General features: G+C 33.9%; 1 protein-coding gene across 1 annotated transcript in view; it reads left to right on the plus strand.

Annotated features, from left to right (window-relative positions):
• The window catches only part of LOC121410326, a 71,880-nt gene that overhangs the window by 7,868 nt on the left and 47,715 nt on the right, over positions 1 to 16,297 (plus strand). The window contains exons 2-3 of the mRNA XM_041602340.1: positions 12,727 to 12,831; positions 15,151 to 15,538. Coding sequence (XP_041458274.1) covers positions 12,727 to 12,831; positions 15,151 to 15,538 — 493 coding nt within the window. The remainder of the gene's footprint in view (positions 1 to 12,726; positions 12,832 to 15,150; positions 15,539 to 16,297) is intronic.

The raw sequence follows: 16,297 nt of genomic DNA on the forward strand, positions 1-16,297 counted from the left end.
TTTTTTTAATCTATCTATCTATCTATCTATGGGTGTGTTTATGCTTCCATTGCGTAGACAGAATCAACGTTTTCCAACGTGATTTCAGAACACTGTAAACATGCTTCTGGGAGTGCTGTTTATGCTTTAACTTTTCACAGTGGAAATCAAGAAAACCTGCTGGCTTCGCATCATAATTTTCATTTAACAGAAAAAGTGAGATCAAATTGGGCGTGCCCTTTTTCGAATGTTTATCTTTTCCGAGTGTTGTTATGGTCGACTATTATTTAAACATTGCAAAATGTTCGATATTTTAGTAATTGCATGGAGCTACTTGACATACTGTACCCATAGAATTTTCCACCATGGTAATGATAATAGTGAGAGAAAATAAAGAATATTAAAGTTTACATAAGGAAATAATAAGTCATCTATTTGTTTACGCTACGCTACTGAGGCTTCTGGTTCAGCGATGTCTCCTCATCATATCTCATGATACGGTATTTTTTGTAAATCCCTCAACATTCTCAAACAAATCAATTTGAAAATGTTGGAATTTATAAATAACATTTTGAGGAGCTGTTTTTCTTGCGTCACAATAAACAAAAGGTAGACATAAGTTTTTGACAGATTTTCATCAAAACCTCACCAACATTCCTCTGCATGTATTTCTCATTTTACCAACTTATCATTAGGCCTAGCATTGTCTAATATCTTATGAAGGCCCTACCAATCTGAGGCCATTATAATTTGAATAATGTTGTTTATATAGAATCTACAGTGATGCATTTAAATTTGAATTATATTTAGATGAAAAAAAAAGCATGTAGAGCAAAATATTTGTGCACTTGCATAAACTGCACTGCATTTAACATTCAACAAATTATGAAAAAAATTCTTAAAGTAAGGTCAATTGAAAAAGTCCACATTTTTATGGAAAATACTAATTTGCAGAATCCCTAATACTATTATGTGACCAGCCAACCCATTCCAACAATAATTCACCAAAACTGAATAGTATTGAGATTTTTTGAGCTTGAAAAGCACTTCCTTAGCTTTAAAAGTGATCAACAATAACCCCCACACTGGTGCTTGATTGGATGCAGAGGAAATTCAGCAAGAGCTTTAAAGATCGTACGTGCATTTATGCACTACTTTTTCACCCTAGAATCATGATTCAAATCACGATTCCGCAGAATCATGATTGCATTTTATAGTCAAAAGTGAAAATAAACTTTCAATTCACAAACATGAAATACTGGGAAAGGGGCGTTTGGAAAGACATTTGACATTTTTTTCATTACAACTTACTATTTTTACAGTATGAGAAGAGGAATTGCTTGTTCAGATACTATGTAAACTAATTTCAATTGAGGAATTGCTTGTTCAGATACATGTAAACTAATTTCAATTGAGGAATTGCTTGTTCAGATACATGTAAACTAATTTCAATTGTTTGTTTTTGAAGACCAAATTTACCATTTAGGCTATTTACAGAGAACCTTCCCGGCAACTTATTGTTGGTTTGGAATGGCTGGTCACTTCTCTTCTATAAAATGTTAGCAGCTCTATCGTTCTAATTGTAAGCCAACATCAGAGTAGGCAAGGGCTGTTTTTAAACTGAGTTAGAAAATTGTCAATCCGAGTGTTGAAAATGGAATATATTCCCAACCTCCACCACCCTTCCCAACGCCAACCCAGTGAATTCTATAAAATTGGGTGTGTCTTCATAGCTTTCCAAGATTTCTGAATACAGATTTTAAAAAGTGTCTGCAGTCTATTTTAAAAAGCGTCTGCAGCGCAATGATGTGCACTTAATAATTGCCATCGAGATAAAATTCCATTCTTGCATGCCATTCAGTTTAAAAGAGGGGCTCCATTATCAAGTTTAGTGCATAATTTTGACAGATGGCTGTTCCCCTCTACGGCAATGATTAATTAAGGACTATAATTGAGAATTCCTGGGTGTGTGGCAAATCTGTGTGAACTTGTTGTATGATACTATAGGACTTGGTTATCTTTGTAAAATCCCTCTGTCATCAGTTGTGAAAATTATTTGGTTACCTTGGATGACAGCGAGTACTGTTATCCATATGTTATGTCTGTGTAGCCCCCCTCAGAACTATTTTATTGATCAATCTAGACCTTTGCTTGCCACACCTTTTCAACTTAGTATCACACTTGTGGAAGGTTACTTGTAATTTCATTATTTCCAGATGTGTGCATGATTTTTTACATATTTTTATTACTTATTTTTACTTTGTTGTTTTCTGTCCCTGCTGTTGAGGTGCTGTGACACCAAGCAAACCCCTGGAATGTAATAGCTACAGGATACATTCCACATTATATATTTTCAATTGTGATATTGTGATTAACAGTGAGTTGCTGTTGACACATGTTTTTTTTTCATTAAGTGTTGCTATCTAAAAGAACCCAACGCCCTAAAAAAAAAGAAAATTCCATCATTGAACTGTCCTGGCAGTTCCAGAAATGAACTCATTAGGTCATCTGCAAATCCAGGGGAGCATTTCATCAACACTTTTGTCTGACAAGTCGTCGGATCTGACAATTTTACTTGATTTTCATTGGCTGAGAAGCATTGTTACCATGGTAACTGTCAAATAGAATGAGACTGGTCAGATAAAACATCTGACAAATATCCTTTCTTGAAATGCTCATCTTTATTGTAGTCCTCCAGCAGTGAAGCTGTTTGAATTTGATGGATGGGAAGGGGTCTTCCCACGAGGTCGAGGGTCCAAAAGACCGAGGGTTCACAAGGCTGATTTTTCTCAAATTGTTTTTTTTTATCGGGATGTTAGGGTAATCAACCAAGTTACAGCTGATATAGGCAAAAGTACATGTATGTTGAATAAATTGAGGGCATGCTATGAAGCCTTTCAGTTAAGATTCCAATAGTTTTTAATGACAAATCAAGATAAAAACATTTGGATTGTACTTTTAATCTTTTGGACTTCTTTCTAGTATATATCTGGAAATTATAATCAATTCTAAATCCAGGTTACATGTATTTCTATATTAAGCTCCTGATTGTTCTTCAAAATTGGTATGTTTAACTTTGTTAGCTTATGTTTGTTTATATCTTGCAGTTGTGAAATGGAATAAAGTCTACATTCCAAGATAGAAAAACATAATTGAGAAATAATAAAAAGAAAATGTTTAGAATTAAAGTTTGTTTTTTTACGAAGAATATATGGCTGATAAGGGATTCAGCAGTCCATTTTTAATTGATGGTTAAGCTAGATTATACTCGAGTATAAATCATGTTGTCTCAATTTACCAAAGCTTCACCAAATTAATGTCCGTAATCATCTGCAACTTATAAGAATATATTTCGGTTTTCATTAGAGAATATGCTACGTGGAAACCCTTACAATGATGTAGATAAATGTCCTAATGAAAGAAAATACACTATGAGAAAAATTAGCTTTGTGGACCCTTGGTTTCATGGACCCTTGGTCTCATGGACCCTTGACTTTGTGGACCCTTGGCTTTGTGGACCCTCAGCCTCGTGGACCCTCGGTCTCATGGACCCTTGGCTTTGTGGACCCTCAGCCTCGTGGACCCGCCCTGATTGGAACTTGCCCTCAAGATGGTAAAATAGTTCTACTTCTGATTAAAGGACAAGTCCACCCCAACAAAAACTTGATTTGAAGAATAAGAGAAAAATTCAACAAGCATAACACTGAAAATTTCATCAAAATCGGATGTAAAATAAGAATGTTATGGCATTTTAAAGTTTTGCTTATTTTCAACAAATTACATGTAGTTATATGAACGAGCCAGTTCCATCCAAATGAGAGAGTCGATGACATCACTCACTCACTTTTTCTTTTGTAATTTATTATATGAAATATTTTTATTTTCTCGTCATTGTCATGTGAAATGAAGTTTCATTCCTCACTGAACACATGGAATTCCATTATATTAACATTTTGTGCTTCAGGCAAGGAGGTCCTAATCGTCAAATTCGTAAAAATTGAAATATGGTATAATTCAAACAATAAAAAACAAAAGAAATCTCATTTGGATGTAACTGGCTCGTTCATATAACTATTTTGTTGAAAATAAGCAAAACTTTCTTATTTTACATCCGATTTTGATGAAATTTTCAGCATTGTGCTTGTCTGATTTTTCTCTGTTGATTCAAATCAACATTTTTCTGAGATGGACTTGACCTTTAAAAATCATCCAGATGAAATGCATACTTTTTTATGAATTTTATAAAACATGTATGATTACTCTGCTTCTGCCCAATGGTTGTCCATCTGGCCATTTTGTTTTTGTTCCCGCAATAACTAAAGAACCTACAATGTATTGATCAAATAGCATCAAACATTTTCAAAATATAAATGTAGGAATGACCATGATCTGACTAGTTATAAGGGTCATTGAGTTCTGAGGTTTAAAGTAGAAATATATTGAAAATCGTAAAACTGGAGAATCATATATCACAATAAAGGAGAAAATAAGGAGAACACGATGGTGTACATCATTTATCATGGAGACGGATGAAACTCAGTTAATTGATAGTTTAAAGTTCTCTCTCTGAATGCTTCAAACACGCAGAATTACGTCCGCGAAATTGGGGATTTTTTATGACGTCACTGTCTGTACGAGAGGCGTGATTGGTTCTCCCACGTGAAGCTCCACTTGCATGCAAAACCTGTTGCAAGGGTACATTTTCTCCACATTGTCACTGAATACTTCGATCCCGAAATGATCGAAAGAAAACCCAGAATTTTATCTAGATTTGGATTTTCAAATTGATGATTTTGAGATGAAGAGAATGATGATGAAGTGAAACAACACAGTGACGTAGTAGGAGGTAAATTGGGGGAATTACGCCGATGATGATGATGAAAATTCAACTTGCAACACAATCACAAGTAAAGTCATGTACATACCGATTCGCTACCAATTCATGCTGCTGGAAGTGCTAGCTACACCGCGCGGGCCAAATTGAATTCATTCTGAACATGAATAACCACATCCAGACAGTCTATCATAAGAAGGATAATGATATAACTGTACTTACAAACAAGTGAATAATCCGAACCTGAAGGCAAATCAACTCAACGAATAGTACCAGACGATATGGCATATGCACTGACGATAAACTTCATCCGGCTGGATAGATTGTCACTCGTTCTGTTAGATGTAACTTTTATCTCATTAATTTGACAAACTTACGAAACTCGGGGAATTATTATTCTATATAAAAATATAGTAACATCTCTTCTCATTTTTTGAATTACGATAAAACCTGTTTTGAAGGAAAACGTTGAGGTAAATTAAAATTAGATGTAAAAGATCATCCCATCATGCGTAGCATTATGTGATCGTAAACAAACCATCACAACAACACATGCCGTATTGTTTGCTCGCCTTGGCTGAGACTGAGAGAATAGATCTATGCACGTGTTGCACAGCTCTCAATCAGCAAGGAAGGAATACGTGCATGTTTGCGATGGTTTGTTTGCAATGACATACAAGCTACGCATGTTGGGGGGGGATTTAAAAGTAATTTTAGTTTATCTCAACGTTTTCCTTCAAAAGAGGTTTTATCGTAATACAAAAAATAATAAGAGATGTTACTATATTTTTATATATATAAATAATTCCCCGAGTTTCGTAATTTTGTCAAATTAATGAGTTACAAATTACATCTAACAGAACGAGTGACAATCTATCCCAGCCACATGAAGTTTATCGTCGGTGCATATCGTCTGCTGCTATTCGTTGAGTTGATTTGGTTTCAGTTTAATTCGGATTATTCACTTGTTTGTAAGTTCAGTTATATCATTATTTTCCTTCTTATGATAGACTCTCTCTGGATGTGGTTATTCATTTTCATGGATTTAATTTGGCCCGCGCGGTGTACGTATAGCTACCACTTGTAGCAGCAGCTGCATGAGTTGGTAGCGAATCGGCATGTACATGACTTTACTTGTGATCGTCAGGCAAGTTGAATTTTCATCATCATCATCGGCGTAATTCCCCCAATTTACCTCCAACTACCTCACTGTGTTGTTCACTTCATCATCATTCTCTTCATCTTTAAAATCATCAATTTGAAAATCCAAATCTAGATAAAATTCTGGGTTTTCTTTCATTTCGTGATAGAAGTATTCAGTGACAGTGTGGAGAAAACGTACCCACGCAACAGGTTTTGCATGCAAGTGGAGCTTCACGTGGGAGAGCCAATCACGCCTCTCGTACAGACAGTGACGTCATCAAATTCCAGTCAATTCAGAGACCGATGCGAGGCATATTTCGGAGGGGCATTTTAGCGTTTTTTAATCGGCGATTTTCACCTTTTTGTATTATTTTCGGTATTTTTGAATGACCCACTGATGATCCCCACATCATTACCTTTCCATTGATATATAATAAGACCACATTCATAATCAATATATTTCTCCTTTAAGGTCATAGAGGTCATCTACATTGTCATGCCTTGCTCTTACAATAACTAAAGAACCGTTTGAGGGTTCATTTTCGAAATTGGCACATGTAGGGAGTGACAATATTATGATTAGATTTGGGGGCCATGGTGTCAAGACCAAACTTCGCCTGCATTACGCGATTCGATATAGCAGCAGTGCTGAATTTGAAAACAGCTATTAAATAATTGTTCACAAAAGAAAACACTCATATGATAATGAAATACTATGTCCATTGACCCAACATGACCTTTGGCCATGATCATGTGACCTAAGTCGTGTGCAAAACAATCATTCATACTTAATTACCCTTATGTCTATGTTTCATGAACTACATGTGTAGTAGATTTGTGAACTTTCTAAGTTATGATGCCAATTCAACAAATATTCCCAACACGGCCAAAGTTCATTGACAAGAAATGACTTTTGAGTTTGGTCATGTGACCTGAAACACGCACAAGATATTCAGGGATAAATGGTTACTCTAATGCACCAAGTTTCAAGAACTAGGTCTATAAACTTTTAAAGTTATGATGACAATTCCACAAATACCACCAATATTATCAAAGCTTGTTGACCCTAAATGACCTTTGACCTTTGCCATGTGACCTGAAACTCACACGAGATGTTCAGGGATACTTTTTACATGTATGTCTAAGTTTCATGAATTAGATCTATGAACTTTAAAGTTATGATGATAATTCCACAAATACCCCCAACATGTTCAAAGTTTGTTGACCCTAAGTGACCATTGACCTTGGTCATGTGACCAGAAACTCAGGCAGGATCTTCAGTGATACACTATCACCATTGTGTCCAAGTTTCATGAACTAGTTCCATATACTTTCAAAGTTATGACAACATCAAAAACTTAACCTTGGTTATGATTTCGACATTGATTCTCCTAAAATGGTCTAAGTTCATTTACCCTAAATGACCTTTGACATTGGTCCTGTGACTTGAAATTCAGGCAGGATATTCAGTAATACTTGATTACCTTTATGTCCAAGTTATACAGTATGAACTAGGCCCATATACTTTCTAAGTTATGATATTTAAAAACCTTAACCTTTGTTAAGATTTCAATGTTAAAGACGCCGCCGCCGTCGGAAAAGCGCCGCCTGTAGTGTCACTCTGCTAGGTAGGCAAGACAAAAATGATATATTGTTTATTTCAAACAAAAAAACAAAAGAAATAGGGTGTGAAGGTCACGTCACTGATTTATGCACATCACTGTTTTGTGAAAAATAAGCGAAATTTTAAAATGTCATAACTGTCTTAATTTACATCCGATTTTCAGCATTATGCTAATTTGATTTTTTCTCTATTTATTCAAGTCAACATTTTTCTAGGGTGGACTTGACCTTTAAATTAGAGAAGAATATTTTTGTTTTTCCACCAAAAAGTCAGTGTCATGGTTACTCAGAGTCATCCTCCAGCTGAACTTGATAACAGATCTGACTCATCACAGAGACATCACTATTAATATCTGTGAAGAGCCAATATGTCTGTCATGCCTAAGTTTCAACTCTGCTGCTGTTTGGCCTTGATTATTTATTCTTTATTTGATTTTGTTTCTCACTTTAAGTTTAACAAAAATTTTCAATTTCTTCAGATTTTTTTCCAGATACAATACACTTTGAAATTAAGATCTGTGATCAGAGAAAACAATCAATTTGCAGTTTTTCACATCATTGAATTTTGAATAGGTACATTTATGCATTATCTTGTTTTTTCCAGTCTTCTGGTGATAACTATGCTAGAAGAGTTGCAAGAGATTTCACTTATAAATGTATAAAGCCATATTAAACATTAAGGCAAAATATAGTTCTGTTACATTGAAATTTGAAGAAAAGTAGTGTCAATGAATGACATAAAGAAGAAAAAAGTGCATGTAAGTTTTCAAATACAATAGAATGTTCAGTTCTATGATTTGTTTTTGTACTGTATGGAACATTGATGTATGAAATGCACATGTTGTAAATGTAATGGACAGTAATAATTTGGTCCCTTTTCCTATAAAAGAAATGAATTAAAATCAATGTCAAGGTATTGTTTACTTCATCAATACTCTGAGCACTTGATCTAGGAAGTTTGGACTCGAGTCTTAAGGAGGACTTTTTAATTAAGTTGGAATAAGAAACAGTCATATTGGATAAATGGTTGACATGAATGACTGAGAATGCCAGTTTACACATGTATACAAACAGGGAAAGAGATCAGCTTAATTTTTTAGCACAATTAAATTGGAAGAAAGGAATGTTTATAATCCAATTGAAAGGAAATTTGGAAAGAGTTAGATACTATGTACTCAATGACAAAAGGCTGTAGCAGAAATATATCATGAGAGACCAACCATCTTATCCCCCAACACCGTTGCCACAATTTACGTAATATTTTCTCTGAAAAGGCAGATAATAGAAAGCAATTTATTACATAAAAACCTAAGTTTGTGAAGTATTTTATACATGTAAACAAATGGATAAAATAATTGTCATTTTACTGTCTCGCCTGCATAGCAGAGCGACACTATAGTCGCCGCTTTTCCGATGGAAGCGGGGTCAACATTGAAATCTTAACCAAGTTTAAGTTCTTGAAATGTCATAACTTAGAAAGTATGTGGACTTAGTTCAGGAAACTTGGACATAAGGGTAATCAAGTATTACTAAAAATCCTGCCTAAGTTTCAGGTCACATGACCAAGGTCAAAGGTCATTTAGGGTCAATGAACTTAGACCATGTTGGGGGAATCAATATCGAAATCTTAACCAAGGTTAAGTTTTTGAAATGTCATATTAAACTTCGCAAGTATATGGACCTAGCGAGTAAAACTTATACATAAGGGTAATAGTGTCACTGAAGATCCTGCCCAAGTTTCAGGTTACATGATTAAGGTCAAAGGTCGCGTAGGTCAATGAACTTTGGCCATGTTAGGGTTATTTGAGGAGTTGCCATCATAACTTTGACATTTTATGGATCTAGTTCATGAAACTCAGCTCATATGACCAAGGTCAAGGTCATTCAGGGTCAACAAACTAAGGTAATATTGTTGGGGTATTTGTGGAACTGTCATAATTTTAAAAGTTTATGGATGAGCAGCAAAGTATCTCGAATACCCTGTGTGCGTTTCAGGAACATGGCCGAGATCAAAGGTCATTTAAAGGTCAATGATTGAACTCTGGCCGTGTTGGAAATTTGTGTTGAATTGGCATCATAACTTTATGAAGTTTATGGATCTAGCTCATGAAACATCAACATAAGGGTAATCAAGTTTTGCACATTCAGATTTAGATTCAGATTTAATTTCCAACAGAAATTACACCAATATTGATACAAATAATTTTCATACATTATAACAAATATTTGCGATACAAATCATTGTCATAATTATATTAAAAAACATCAATGATTATTAACATATAGTGATACATGTATATACAAAATATGGTGCATTTTGTAGACAAATTATAATATATAATTTAAAAAGAAAAAACAGGTATCTGGGGAAATTGGAGATTCACTCAAAAGCATCGCTTGTATAATGTGAACCTCCCTCAAGGAAGAGAAAAGAGGAGTCTTGGCCCTTGGGTCACATGATCATAGTCAAAATTCATTTTGAGTCAATAGACATAATATTTTATTATGCTAGTGTTTTCATCAGTTAATAGTTATTCATTAGCTGTTTTCAAAGGCAGCACCGCTGCTATATATAAAATTGCGTAATGCAGGTGAGACTGCCAGAGGCGTTCCACTTGTTTTCTTGAATGTTATGTCTTTATATCTTAAAAAAAACTATGACATTTGTAAATTTAATTTTCAAATGTGGTAGCTGAGGGGATAATCACCTGCATTTCTGTTTTAATAGCAAATTTGTGTTTTATTTTTGGTATGGATTGTAAAAGTTGATCTGACAAAAAAGAATACCATTGTTGCAAACTTTTAATCAGGTCCATTATATATTGTTTTGTCTTGAGCTTGTTGAATGGATAGTGATACTTGTATTTTATAAGGGTAATTCTGTCAAGGATTTATGATTACATAACATAGTGCAAGCACTTTGTTATCCATTCTTTTCAGGAATTGCATCAATTCCGTTTTACCAGATAAATTTGTGATGAGAGTAGATAAGTTGTGATGGAAGTATTGCAGCACTGGTGTATTGAGAGTGCTTGTTCAATGATAGATAGTGAGAGAGGACATCGTAGGCCTTCCTGCAGATTTTGTAAAGGATATGAAGAAACAATGACTATCATATTCACTATTTCATCCTCAGTGATATACAGTAGTGGGAAAAGTGAATTTCCTTAGTGAAACTGCTTTGTTTATTGTTTATTTGGTAGGGGATGATCCTACTGTAGATCTGAAGTTCTAACCAATGGTTATTATTGCTGCTTAATTCCCCATCTCTAGAACTATCAAATATTAGTGCTATGTGCTATAAATGTAGATTTGAAATACAGACATATTTACACATCTTAATACTTTGCTCCAATGCACTTATTGGTAAATTGTGCATACATTTTACAATGAGCTCAAAATTATCAGTTAATATTTGACCTAGAAATTTGACGTGTCCAAAGGACACAGATGCCCCCGCTTAACGCGATCAGAAATTCATTCAATATGATTGAACTTAATATCATTCAGAAACCTACACGCACCAATAATTTTGTTAATCTGTTGATTATTCCCTAAGTTACTATTCAGAAGCCAACTTGCATAATGAGCTGTGACCTTTGACCTGCGGACTTGGCAATTGAACTTGCCTGTCATTTACCTACACACCCAAAATGTTTAAAATCCATTTAATATTTTTCGAGTTACTGCGCGGAAACCAAGTGGGGGAACGGACGGACGGACAGGGGCAACAATTAATGCCCCCTGGACTTCGTCTGCGGGGCATAAAAATTGCAGTCACACTGTTTTATGAAAAAATATGTTCTCTAGTACTGTGTCTGTTGTTATTTTGAATAGGCAAAGTAAAGTTTTGACTGTTGCTGCCTTCCTAAATTGCTCTTTTTTCACATATTTATTTGTTGATACGTGGGTCTAACTTTCCGGAAGGAAAGTACAAGTTCCAGTTTGTGCAAGACTGCCTCTCTTGCCCTATTTTATAATGTTATCCTGTCAAGTCTGCTTGAAGTGCATTTCAAGGGTATCTTGTAATTCCCTGTTTATGTCTCTTATAAATTTAATGTAGAACTTCATTAATAGAAATTCTGAATATTCATTATAAAAAGCAGAAAAAATAAGTACATGTATATCATATTTTTTCTATTTCTCTATTCCTTTATTTTGTAATTTCATTTTTATCTCGCATGCATTGCAGAGAATTGCAGAGCGTCGTCAACCTGAAATCTTAACCAAGGTTAAATTTTTTGAATTGTCATAATAACTTAGAAAGTATAACATGGACTTAGTTCATGTAACTTGGACATAAGGGTAATCAAGTATTACTTAACATCCTGCCCAAAGGTCATTTAGGGTCAATGAACTTTGGCCATGTTGGGGGTATTGTTGTAACTGCCACGATAACTGAAAGTTTATAGCTCTGAGAGCTAGAAACTTGAATATAAGAGTAATCAAGTATCATTAAACATCATGCATGACTTTCAGGTCACATGACCAAGGTCAAATGTCATTTTAGGTCAATGAACTTTGAACATGTTGGGGTTATTGTTGAATTGCCATCATAACTTTGAAAGTTCATGAAACAAGGACATGATGGTAATCAAGTATCATTTACTGTTTTGCACAAGTCTTAGGTCACAAGATCAAGGTCAAAGGTTATTTATAGGGTCAATGAATATAGGGTTTTATTATCATATGAATGGTGTTTTTTTATATTATTATTCAATAGTTGTTTTAAAAGTCAGCACTGCTGCTATTTTGACTTTTTTATAGTAAATACTGATATTCAAGGGCCATACTCTTCTTGAGCAATCATTTTATAAGAACCACAGGGTAGATTATATATCGTTGATCAGCCATATGTTTTAATCATCCCAAGAAATATATCTGACACTAGGTGTCTAGGTCTGACCTTACTACCATGAAAAAATATAATGAGAATTAAGAAATGGTGACAGTTATTGCATTCAATCTGCAGTTTGAGATACAAAGGTTCTATAAATCACCTTCTTCCCATGTTATCCCCTATTTTGGACTTGTGATGTACATGTATATGGTGTAGGTTGCAACTTGCAATAGCCTTTATTAAAGTCATTTGAATAACCCACACATTTAAATCCTTTTTTTTTCACTCTTCCATCCAACCCTTTCAGCAAACACTATCATGTTTCAGCAAGGTACATGTTGTTATTGGAAATGAAGCTTGTGATTTGGACTCTACTGTCTGTGCGATATCTCATGCATACAATTTATCTCAGGTAAGTTGTTCTTCTCATTTTCAAATTCCGCAAGTCCCTCCTACAGGTATTTGAAATATTTGCCTGCACACAATTTGATAAATGATTGTGTTAGCAACATATTCTAGATGAGAATATGACTTCTATATCTGATCTAGTCATATTTTTTTCATATTTTCTAATCACACTTTGTAATTGAGATGTTTAATGCTTCTATGTTTAACTGAAATGAATATCTCTGAAAATCAATTTGCTGTAAAAATTAGATTGTTCAGTGACTGTACTTGTTCATGGGAGTCAGTAAATTTATATTTTGAAGACTTTCTGGACATGTACTGTATTATGTGAAATGCTTGATGTGTTAAAATGCACAACTCATGAATGAAAAGGGATTAAAATTGTAATTAGGTTCTTTAACAAAAGTTCTGCATTGAAATTATTATCCACAAAGAAATATGTTAAAGATAGGTGATAGCAAATTGATTGTTTGCTTCGAGGTTAAGTTGCCATGGAAACAGGATGAGGAGTTATTACAGTAAATAGAGATTTTGAGTGACAGCCTTTGTTCATTCTGTAATGACTCATTTTTCTCTTGCTATTGAACAGGTCAAGTAATCTGAAGGGAATACATGTAGCAACTTCAAGTAGGCTGTGATGCAGAAGCTTTGCTCTGTTCATTTCAATACATTTACTCTATTTATTCAAGTTCATTAAAAAATCTGTACTCTAAAAGAAAATGCACTGGAAGATGCAGGAGTAATAATACATTGAGTCTTACATTTAGAGTGGTGGTTTGGGTCCCAGGAGAAAGCAAAGTTTATTTTTTCAAAAGGGTTTACATACTGTACAAAGGTACATGTACTGCAGGCCTGCAGCTATTGTACGCAAAAAAAAATAAAATAGAAATGAAATTAAATTAAATTAAAATAATGTGACATGAATATTGATCACCCGTCACCCATTATCAGATTTTATTTAGGGCCTATGTTAAAACAATATAAAACAATGAATTGAATAGTATAAAAAAATTACTTTGCATAAATATTCAAGGGTAGACTGCAAAAACTATATTATAGATAATTTATGATTACAAATTTACTAGGTGAGATATTTTGATCATCACCCTTCTCAATTAATCTAGAATTATATAATATTGGATGGCCTTGAGGTTAATACAAGGACAAGGAAATATTGGACGAGTCGAAGACGAGTCCAATATTTGCAAAGCGAGTCCTATATTTCCTTGTATTGACCGAAAAATGGGACATCCAGTATTATGATTATTATTCATACAGAGAATTTTAGCAAATTATTTATTTTGGGACATCTCTGTTTCCTTAACCAATCACAATGCAGTTTACAAACTTCGGGGTTTCCCCTTCTAGTCGTCCAATATTTTCAATATTGTGTCACCTCGGAAAAAATATTTGGCGAGTTCAACAAACTTTTTAAGTGGGTCGAGTGCATCAACAAAATAACACTTGTATTTGGGCTCTAAAATTGTCTGTATGATTAATAATTTTCAATATGGTACTGGTATTTCAATAAGTGTAAGATGGACAGTTCAGTGTATATTTAGCCCTGTATATACCCTGTAGGAATATTTTGCACTAAAATTCCCTTGAAAGAATTTTGTAGTACCATAATAAAATAAATTGGTTCTGCAATATCTTTCCTTATAAAGATATCCCTTGAGTGCATAATAATGCTTGGTATACAGTATATGCATGTTTTCTTCCGTCTTCTGAGTATTTCACAGAAATGGACTGAATTCTTTGAAGCCAGAATTTGTAAAAATAGTTGAGACAATGCCAAAGAAAATCTGCTACTTAATACTTCTCATTTCCTGTCTGGGTGTTAAGAACCCCATCCATTTCCTCTGTACATACACTGACAAGAAAGATTGTACATGGAGACATCAAAATTAAAACTTTAGTGCTTTCCCTATTGTACTGTCTAAAGTCAAATTGTAACTTGTATGATATTTAATCTAACATGATTGTATATAATTGTATACAATATGAGAAACAACAGTGAATGAAGATGCTTCAAAATAATGGGATTGTAAATATATTCTCATATTCTTTCATATTTCTTCTTTTCTTTGTCTTATTTGGATCTGAAGGCATAACTTTTATTTACACTTACAGCATTATACTGCTCTGACTGGAACAAGGTTAATGATGTATGTTGAACGTTTACACAAAAGAGTTAATAGAATAGAGTTCATCAAAGGAGAAATTAACATTACTTGGTGTGCATTAAATTCATTGAGTTTAAACTAGGCTTGAAATAATGTATTTAATTTGTATTTCATTTGATGCTCTCTAAATCTTACAGGATGCTCAGTCATCTGTTGAAGCCATCATACCTGTGCTCAACATTCCAAGGGAAGAGCTTCCTTTAAGAACTGAAACAACTCACCTTCTCCCAAGATGCAATATCCAGTTAACAGACTTGGTCTGCCGTGACGAGATTGATCTTAAATCTATTCCAAATTTGACAATAACTCTTGTTGATCACAATGTACCCACAGAGAATGATACCTGGTTAGATCAGTATGTTGTAGAAGTGATTGATCATCATGTGAACAGTCGTCATGACGATGAGGATAGAGTAATCAGCATCACAAGGGAGCTGGTAGGGTCATGTTCTACATTGGTAGCCAAACAGATCTTGGACAAACACCTAGAAATTTTGGATCATCAACTAGTTAAATTGCTCCTTGGTAAGATGTCAAAGCGTAAAGACTCTCTTTGCTGTTGATTTTATTCATCTAGCATTTTAAACAGATGTCTATTGTTCATAGTAGATATAATTATTAAAAAGCAAATTAATAAATTGTTTATTTAGTATTGAAAAGCAGTTAAAAGTAGTTCTTGAGAAGCAGCTAAAATTAAGTGTTTATTACATGTACTCTAATAGAGGACAGTTTAATCAAGTTACATTGAAAATGAAACTTTTTTCTGGAAAGCCTAGTTTATATGGAAGAAGATTTTTTTTTTCAAGTGATATATTATAGTACTTTGGTTATATTTGATAAATGATTTGATAAATTATGGAACAAGTTTTCTTGTCAGTCAATCTGCAATCCTTATTGTATCTGCAATCCTTATTGAATGCTATACATGTACGTGTCAGTATTTGAATATTTTAATTAATGATCAAATGAACTATGAAACAGTAATTATATACTTAGAAATTACTGAATTAGTGTTAATGCAGTGCATGGAATATTTCTTTTATGGATATTACTGCTACTGCACTGTGCTCGAATCGCTTGCCTAGTTACTGTACATGTATGAAGAAATCAAACTTGGAGAACATTATTAAAATACATTGATAAATGCATTATTTAGTTTGATTTCTTTGTAAATCACAATACAAACACATCTATAACTTATAAGAAAGAAGTGAATATGAAATCACTAGTGCTCATGTGTGTAAGTGTGCAATGCTAAAATGTACATTTAGTTTGTTGTGCACA

This window comes from Lytechinus variegatus, chromosome 3 (genome assembly GCF_018143015.1).
Source record: "Lytechinus variegatus isolate NC3 chromosome 3, Lvar_3.0, whole genome shotgun sequence".
In the NCBI taxonomy this organism is placed as follows: Eukaryota; Metazoa; Echinodermata; class Echinoidea; order Temnopleuroida; family Toxopneustidae; genus Lytechinus; species Lytechinus variegatus.